Below are 9,748 nucleotides of genomic sequence, written 5' to 3'. Positions count from 1 at the left end.
TTGGTGCCACACTTGGTCAAATGCTGCCTTGATGTCAAGGGCAGTCACTCTCACCTCTGGAATTCAGCTCTTTTGTCCATGTTTGGACCAAGGCTGTAATGAGGTCTGGAGCCAAGTGGTCCTGGTGGAACCCATATTGAGCATTGGTGAGTAGTGCCACTTGATGACACCTTCCATCACTTTGCTGATGATTGAGAGTGGACTGATGGGGTGGTAATTGGCCAGATTGGATTTGTCCTGCTTTTTGTGGACAGGACATATCTGGGCAATTTTATACATTAGTGGGTAAATGCCAGTGTTGTAGCTGTACTGGAACAGTTTGGCTAGAGGCACAGCTAGTTCTGGAGCACTACAGCTGGGATGTTGTTGGGGCCCATTGCCTTTGCTGTATCCAGTGCTTTGGAAGGACCTATTTCCCCTTAGAGAGGTCAATAAGCAGGGGCCATAGATTTAAAGTGATTGGTAGAAGGATTGGAGGGGAGCTGAGGAAAAATCTTTTCACCCAAAGGGTGGCAGGAGTCTGGAACTTATTGCCTGAAAAGGGTGTTATAGGCAGAAACCCTCAACTCATTTAAAAAAGTACCTGGATGTGCACCTGAAGTGCCAGAAAGTAGGATTAAGCTGGATGGCTCATTTTTGGCTGGCGTGGACACAATAGGCCAAATGGCTGCCTTCTGTGCCTTAAATCTTCCAGGCTGGTTATTAAGCCATGTTTGCCAGATGAGAACTGGCCTTGCCAAATTAGGAAACAAAGTATTTTAAATTAAAAATTACATTCTTCACCTGGCTAATGGTCCCTGGAATCTGCCATAGATCAGTCAGTCAACCTCAGGAGCACAATATAAAGAAATTAAGACAAGAGGAGCAGTTGATTTAAGGCAGTTTTTTTTTTAATATTTTAATCCCAGATATGGGACAGAATATTCATACATAAAAGGTACAATCAAGCACTCCAATTAAAGAATGCCAGCCATTGCTTCCAAAAGATTTAGACGAGGCTTTTCACAAACCAGCATTAAGATCTCAGTTACAGCTTTTCCAAGCAAGCTCAGTGAGGACTGTACATTGTAAGTTCCACTGTTCCAACTCAGTTTCCAAACAGAATACAAGGGATTGAAAGAATTTCACACACACGCACACACAATGATCCTTAAAACAGCAGTTTCTAAGCTTCAAATTGCTACATTTACCAGACACTTAAAATCAGCTGCATGAATTCTGGATTTTTTTTTAAAAAACAGTATTTTCATGAAACCCAATGAAAAAACTTCCAAGTACACAGCAATCATTAAGTATGGCAGGGGGGAAAAAAGAGAGGAAAGAGAAAGTCTTTTTAAAAAAAATTGAAGAACTTGCTCTATAACTTGTGGATATGTAAAAATTACAACAAATGCTGTCAGTACCTCTCCACCTCCCTTTAAAAAGAAACAAATTTAGTAATTTTAAATATTCACAGCTATTGTTTTAATTTACTATCCGTGAATTTGCGCCTTTCCGTATACACAAGTTTACAAGCCTCTTCAGTATAAAGCTTGAATGAACCCCTGACCAATCTTACTCATGTAATAGTTGATGCCCAATCTCTGTATATGCACGCACTCACACACCATGTTTGAAGTAGGCAAGATGTACTGGGTCTAATGCCATGATGACAAAAGGGAGGTTGGGGTTCTTTAAAGGGGTTATTTTGGCATCTTTGGATCCTCACAGTTTAAAGAGATGGTTGGATACATTATTCAAAAGGGGGCCCTGATGCTGGATCATTAATAGAATTAATCCTTTTATCCCTCTTGAATGTTTTCTTTGAGCAACTGACTTTGTAATTGGGGTTATTGACACACAGTTAACATTAATAGGAGATGGTCAAAAATCAGAGGGGATTGATCAATTTATATATCCCCCCCAAGTCCAAGAGGAAGAAAAGTAGTGTTAGCTGAGTGTGGGATTAATTTGGAGAGATGGGTTGAAGAGGGGGGGTGCAGCCAGTGACACAATAATCACACGTGGGCTCTGGATTGGAGTGCACTTGACAGGTTGAATTATCTTCTCATTCTGATTTTTCTCATGTTTATTATGTGAGATCAGCTCTCCTATACCATGAGTTTCAGTAACTCCAAGTCAGGATCCCAATGCCATCAGCTGTCACTGTTTAAACATAAAAAGGGGTGGGGTGGGGGGGAATTTTTTTTTCAAAAGGACAAGGCAGAAAGAAAATGTTCCCAATTCTTTATATTTAAAAAAAAACTGTCACACAAAGAAACTTTCAAAAATTTTCACCATGGTAAGCTGTTTCTAATGGGCTAAATACTGCTTATTCAATTCAAAACTGACCACTCACGCACATACTACCCAATTCTTCAGCACAGTATTTTGATAAATACATTTAAAACAGACGACAGCAACCATCCAAAAAAACAAAAATAAAAAAAATAAAAATCTAGACCAGTTTTTATTTTGTCTTTGTTTAGTAATGATGTATAAATTAAGCTAATGGGAAAAATATACATTAAACTCATTCCTCATAAGCATATTTATAAAAGGTATAAAACTAATTTAAAAAAGTGACACTGAAGCAGTAATCAGAGTTTGCATCTCACATACATGGATTCATGAAGCTCATGATATATTTAGCCAGGATGGTGAAGGGGGTTGGGGAGAAGGTGTTGTCTTGGTATACAGTATTAACAGGGTTTTTTAATTATCCATAGAGATTTGGAATTGTGTGTGTCTATATATATATATATATATATAGCACTCACTTTATATTCAAAGGGCATAAGACACATGTAGAAGTACAACTAATAACACAGGATTTCTAGATTAGTCTCCTAAACTTTGTACACTTAAAACCAGGGGTAACAAAATCAGTATAAAAAACTCATTATGCTCACAGCACTAAGCAAAACTATTTATGCTCAATTTCACGCTCTTACTTTCTTCACTAGTAAAAGATGATCAATATCTGGGACAACCAAAATCACTAACTATAAGGGGTTCTTGCGCAACTACCTAAAATAAACTGCAATAACCCTGTTCTCCACAACAGTGCTCAACATTTTCAACAGTGAAGTTTTAAAAATAAAAATGGATACTTAAAAACTAACTAGACTTTTCCACTGATTAACTTGTTAATTTTAATAAATGTACCCATTAATTTAAAAAACACATTTTGACTGCAGCCTCCAATCCAAACAGCAGGCGTTAGATTTTAAAAATGTGATATTCAAATCAATAAACTTACATCAGAAGCCAAGGTACTTTTCAGTTTCAATTAAAATATATTCTAGCCTATACAGGCAGGAGCCAAACACCCATCACTACATTCTCACTTAAGAGCAATGCTGTATTTCTATATATAAATTGTACAAAGCACACACCAGAGTGCATTCCAAGGTAGTAAAACATCTTCGGGGTAAGGTGATATTAAATTGTTCACGTTACAACATTGCAGCATGTTGCAGACCATTATCACAATGTATACACCTGACAGCCCCTTCTAATTTAAAAGAAATACTGTAGGGCTGGTCACATTGGCGGGGGGGGGGGGGGGGGAGAATTAAATTAGATAGCACTGGTGACCAAAGTAGTACAGACACAATGGGCCAAATGGCCACCTCCTATACTGAAATTTCTATGATTGTGTGACGAATGTCCCGATACTAAGAGCAATCAACACATGGAATGAACTTCCAGATGGAGCAGTGGAGGCAAAAAGTCTGGAATCATTTAAGAAACAAGTGGATGCTGCAATGGTTTTGGGGGGGTGGGGGTGGGGGTGGGGGTGGGTTATTTCCTTCTGGATAGATGAATGGCCTTCCTCATCTGTACACATCCACCTTAAGGCCTCAATGCATACAACAACTTTACCCACCTCCCCTCCCTACCATTTAGTTTCCACATAATAAAAAATACGATTACAAAAACTTCACAATTGCAAAAAGATGTTGGTTTTCTTGCCACTGCGTTTGTTTTAAACATGATAACATTCACTAACCGTAAGTGAAATTAAGATGTCAAACCAATCTCTGGATTGGATGCTTTCCTGCAGTAGTTTTACAGTTATATAACATAACCCCTCAGTTTGATAACTGTGATTAGGGCACTGTAATATTTTTTTTGGAGAACCTTATCTAGATTCATTAAAGTTTTTTTAAAAAAAAAGTTATGGGATAATACAGCTCTAAACACCGAATCATGCTACTTGCTAAATTATATCCATTCACTTTATTTTCATGCTGGTATACAGCATTAGCCTGCTCATTGTCAGCTCAATAACACATTTATGGGCTCATTACAGGGTTTATAGGTTTTATCCAGCACAGCATGTCTCAACTGGCTCCCACTGAAGCCAAGTTGAGAATGTAGCAGTTTCCAAAACGATTTTTAAAAACTCAAATCTGCTTGTACGGCTCCGGAGAAAAATCATGGAAAACACACAATTGGAATAATGTCCCTCTAAACAGCACAGCACAAGGCCCCCCAACTCACATTGTTCATCCCAATCTCAAACTAGAGTACATGTCTTGGTTAGAATGACAAAGTGCACCCTACTCTCCTTCCCTTGCCCCCGAGGTGGCCTCAATGACCAGAAACCAACTGGTCCAAGTGTATGTGATAGTACATTGGGGGAGGAGGACAGACTGTTAAAAGTAATGCAGCCTGTATAAAGATGGGTGCTCACAGCAAACTACAACATCTACCAGAGAGAAAGTCAATCACATTGATATTGTGATATATTTTGGTGTAAAAAAAAGTGCACATTAAAAAAAACAAACACACACACCCTTCTCAAAGTCAACCACAGTGGCACCTTGCAACACTCTTTTTAAAAAAACATTGAGGTCCTTTTGTATTTAGGTGGCTCCTCACTGAGGAAAACTGAATAGTTTAAAAAAAAGCGGCAGAATATATGTAAGCATTCATGGATCAGCGCACAAGTCAATTTAAAAACAAAATACAAAACGTGAGATACACCGCACATCACCACAAACTAACTAGTAAAGTGTAACTATCTCATTTATCTAAAATCTTATTTATTAAAAAAACATTTGTCAACATTTCTATTCTAATCACCTTAATTACAATCTGTACAGTTTTTTTTTTAAAAAAAGAGGGAGGTACTTTGACCATAGTAGGAGGTTGCAAGCTATTATGTTTACTTGCAATTTCCTGCTATAAATTCTGCCAAAAAAACATTTCTAATACAGTGTAATACAGTTAAATTACACAAATTCTTAAACAAGACTTTCTGTACAAGTATTGAAAGACACGACAGGTCATAAAATGGGCTCAACTCCTCAAATCATTAAACAAAAACAGATGATAGACACAGAGAACCAAATTTCCACAGGCACACACTGCGAATGTGATGCTTTCTCATTGTATAACACAATGTGAAGTGAAACCAAGGGAGGTTCGTCCTCAGTGACTGCCACATACACAAAATTAAACCTCCCCTCTCCCCCCAGCACAACTTGACAGAGACGGGTCAAGGGGAACGGGGGACAGTGGGCAGGGACCGTGCTTTAAAATAAAATAATCTAACATCTTTGTTTATCTCGGGCAAGCCCACGTAAAATTAAATGCAACGTCCCAATCGATTGTCCAATTACTTGCGATTAAAAGGCTTAACTCGCTGGAAAAACATGGTACTAAAAAGACAAAAATATAGTGTGTAGGTTATGTCAGCGTAGAACTCAGCTGTAGCACTTCCAGGGCTGTTTGTGTGTGTGTGGCGGGAACGGAATTAAAACTTTATATGAAAATGCAACTTATGCCAATGTGAACCTGGCTTGTTTGCATTGACATTTAGAGCATCTGTATCTAAACCAAACAAAAATTAATTCCCAGAGCAAACATTAGTGACAAGTTTGGAGTCTTTTTTTTTTAAAAAAGGCAAGGATACCAGATTTACCAAAAGATGATCTATCACACACACAGCTACATGGTAAAAGTGCCACAGAATGTTTTAGATGGTACACTTTCATGGTTTAAAAATGCATTGCATTCATTCAGTACACTTATAACCAATAGTGTGGGGGGAACCTCTAGAAGGCTTGTTGATATTCGAGATTTCACTTGTGGTATAGCAAGCAATGAGGTATCTAGTGAAATAATGACTTGAAATACTCTCCCCAAGGATAGTTTCAACTGGGGAGTAGAATATAAAATCAGTCATGTGATACCTCCCAAAAGTTCAATATTATGCTAATTTAAAAAAAAATTATAATACTTCCTCCTTCCCCGATGCCAGGAAAAAGGGGACCGACCGGGAGTTGGGAGTACTGCATGAACACTCAGGACCGACCGGGAGTTGGGAGTACTGCAAGAACACTCAGGCTAAAACAGGATCATTTAAACTGGAAACGCACAAGACTCTTCCTCCCCTTCAACAAGTTGGAGTAACTCACACCTTAACATTTGATAAAGTTTAGATCAGTTACCATTACAGGTGCTGTATTAACAATGCAACACATACTGAGGCCCCTCCCACGTGCCCCCTCTGATTTCTTTTTTTTTTTGAGGGGGAGGGGAAGCTGGAAGGAAAGAGAGCAAGACAGAGGCAACTAATACTAACTGAAGTGGAATGATTGTGAGAGAGGAAAAATACTGAATCTGACAATTCCCCAGGGAAGGGGGGGGGGGGGGGGAGGGAGGAATAAAACTGTGCACTGGTTTGGTTCTTCAGAATAAATGTTCCCTCAACCCTTCTTCCTTCCTCCTCTCTCCACCCCTGCTTAAAGAAAACTTTGCTCAGCAACTTAAGGGTGCATGCTGCAAAAACCTGACTCAGCATCAAAATGGAGAGTTTGGGGTATTGAAACTTATCAGTCTGATTGATCAGTTAGAACACAAACCTGACCGTCTGATCAGATCGCTGGGATCTAAACAGCCATCATTGGAGGAAGCAAAAATCTCCCCATCCCACTTTGATTTGCTTCATTAGCTTAATTAACCCATTAAACAGATAGTTTTAACTTTCTTGTTTTAAAAAAAACAGAAAAGTAAAACTGAAATAGTTGGACATGCAAGTCCTGTCTTTCAAATCCAGATGTGCATTCCCTCTTGCCCCATCCCTCATTTCATGGCAGCCAGCAATCACTCAGGTTGTGTTCCATTTCCCCCCCCCTCCAAAAAAAAGACAATTTTAAAATGATAAATCATTTGTCAATCTTAAACTCCACACACTAACCAGATTTTTTTCTTTTCCAAAAGTGCCATTCCCTGGATGCTTTAATCAGAGCAAGACAAAAATATTTTTTTTAAAAAAGTGTTGGTGGGTGAGTGGAAGAGTGGTTGTGACAATCGGTTAAAAACCATTATTCAATTATGGTCAGTGGATTTCTTTACAAATTTGTACAAATGCAGGAAGCTCCATACATGGTGATCTTGAGAGCAACGCTACTTGGGGAAGGGGGGCGAAGCGGAGAGAGAGAACACAGTGTGCTTTACAGGCTCAGCTGTGTGGATTGAATGAAATACCATAAGGCTCTCTACAGACAAAAACCAGCTGCACCCATTTGTTTTCTTGACATAGCCGAGCTCTGGTCCCTTCCTCCGACAGCTGAGCGGGTTAGTGCCCTAAACACCGTACATAAAATAAGTGTTGCAAGAAAACCCCCCACTTTTGGCATCAAAAAAAGTTACATCTAAAAAAAACAGGAGCACTGACACTCATTAAAACATTCCAAATTGCCACCCACCCCCCTTAAAACAGAATTTTTTCGAACCCACGGCCAGTTGCACCCCTCCCCAACCATCAGTCCCACCTTGTTTCAAAGTTCTATGCGACACAAAGCACAGCAACTCCGTTAACTAGTAGCAACCGTGGCACGACCCGGCATTTTCTTTGTTTTGGAGAAAGGGGTGGGGTGGGAGGGGGAACGGTTTACAGCCAGGCACCACGTGGAGAGAAATTCACAGCACAAACACAATTAGGACGAGCAGGTTATAAACACCACCGAGTGGCACACGCCACCCTCTCTCCCACCCAAACCTCATTCACGTCAACAAAAAAAAAACAACGCACGAACAACCAGTTTTTAAAAAAGAATTCTCAGCACATGTTCAGGTGGATGAATTCCCCACCTTGTGGCTATTTTTAAGGCTGTCCCTGTTCTGTCAAAAATTTGTATTTTGCCTCCCTCTCCACAAAAAACACTGCAACTTAAAAGTGACTGTATGTTAAACCAGCCAAGCTGGATTTAAAATAAAACAGAACTATAGAATGTTTTGAAAAGTTCTCCAATGTAGTTTTTAAAAAAAAGTTGAAATAGCTCAAGCTGTACAACACTGCTTTGCCCAAATAAGGAATAATGGCTGTAGATTTAGCTATGAACAGGTTCACAATTCATAAAAACAATTCTAACCCAGGGGAAGTAAAAAGAAAAATAAATGAATCTCTTTGCGATAAAGCTCTTCTCTCTTCACCAACTGCAGTTCAGCTGCCTCGTGACGCGAGGAAACAAAATTGGAATTTCAATTTTTAAAAAATCCCGTCACATCTGGTGGATGAAGTATTTGTTCCATTTACTGTCCCTTTCACACACATTCGCTCGCTCGCTGTCCTTTCCTCTTTCATCCCTCATCCCCCACCCCCCCACCTTCTCTTGTAACACTTTGGGTTTGTTCAGTCACACATCTCCTCTGCTATTTCGTGTGGATTTAAAATCCCAGGAACAGTCATCTGAAGCTTTCTCTTCTCTTCCTGGGCCTGACGGAGGGCTGTTTCCCTTTCCTCCAGGAACAAGTCTGAAGTGTCTTCTCCACCAAATTCCTAACAACCGGAAGAAAATAGAACAGTATAGTTGCGATTCCAATCGAGAACTTCAGTATCAAACCTCAACAGAGAACAATCAGCTCCCATTCCCATTTGCTTTCCTCAAATGTTCCAGGTGAACATTTGGTGCTAAATAAGGCGTGGGATATTGAGGCACTGATTGAACCGACCATCAGTGACAGCTATAAAGGCCTTTAACGTAGTGAAACTTCCAATGCGTTTTATTAAAGGGCAGGCTGGAAACTGAAGAGGAATGGGGTGGGGAAGTGGCCAGATGGGAGGTGGATTTTGACAGTGGAGAGAGATGTGGGAAGGCGGTGGGAGTTTAGGAAGGTGATTTCCAGAGGGCAGAGCTCTGAAGGCTGTGCTACAGATGTTGGCATGAGGCAGAGAATACACACCAGTTCAGACTCTCAAGGCACGAGGGATCAGAGAGAGAAAAGAGACACCGGAGAGAAAGGGAACGGAAGAAAATCGAGCAAGTGGGCGCACAAGCATGACTTGCGTGACTCTGGTTTTGGTGTTGGGGAGGGGGGGGTCGACAGATCGATAGATAGATAGAGAGAGCTCTTCGTCCAATTGTCTTCCTCCCCCCGGTCCTGTAAATCTCCACTCCCACTGACCTGCTAGTTCACCAATGCTGGGCACCCACCAATATCTTACTCAGCCAGTGTTGGAAATCCAGTTAAAAAAGGTGGAAAGGACCGGAGAAAAATTTACAGCCAAGCCCAATTGTACCCATACTGCGAGTCCACTCATGGCTTGGGTTGGCTTAAAGGTTATGTTTCCCCAGCCATATTTACTAATGAAACATGGATTAAATAGCTCTGACTGTCCTTTACATTTAAAGTGCCTCATCATGTAGAGACATCTGAGTGCTTCAAACAATGAACGGACATGTTTTGTTGCAATAAAAAGGTTTTGAGGCAAAAGTGTAAAAATTATTCAATAATAATTCTTCCTAATTTA

At 40.0% G+C, this 9,748-nt stretch overlaps 1 protein-coding gene across 1 annotated transcript in view; it reads right to left on the bottom strand.

The window, feature by feature from the left end:
- Positions 1–872: 872 nt before the first annotated feature.
- The window catches only part of LOC137326695 (exportin-1-like), a 67,311-nt gene continuing 58,435 nt past the window's right edge, over positions 873–9,748 (bottom strand). Inside the window, exon 25 of the mRNA XM_067992021.1 lies at positions 873–8,776. Within this exon, the coding sequence (XP_067848122.1) occupies positions 8,630–8,776 (147 nt within the window). The 3' untranslated portion in view covers positions 873–8,629. The remainder of the gene's footprint in view (positions 8,777–9,748) is intronic.

Source organism: Heptranchias perlo, chromosome 10, assembly GCF_035084215.1.
Source record: "Heptranchias perlo isolate sHepPer1 chromosome 10, sHepPer1.hap1, whole genome shotgun sequence".
NCBI lineage: Eukaryota > Metazoa > Chordata > Chondrichthyes > Hexanchiformes > Hexanchidae > Heptranchias > Heptranchias perlo.
This window is presented reverse-complemented; position numbering and strand designations above follow the sequence as displayed.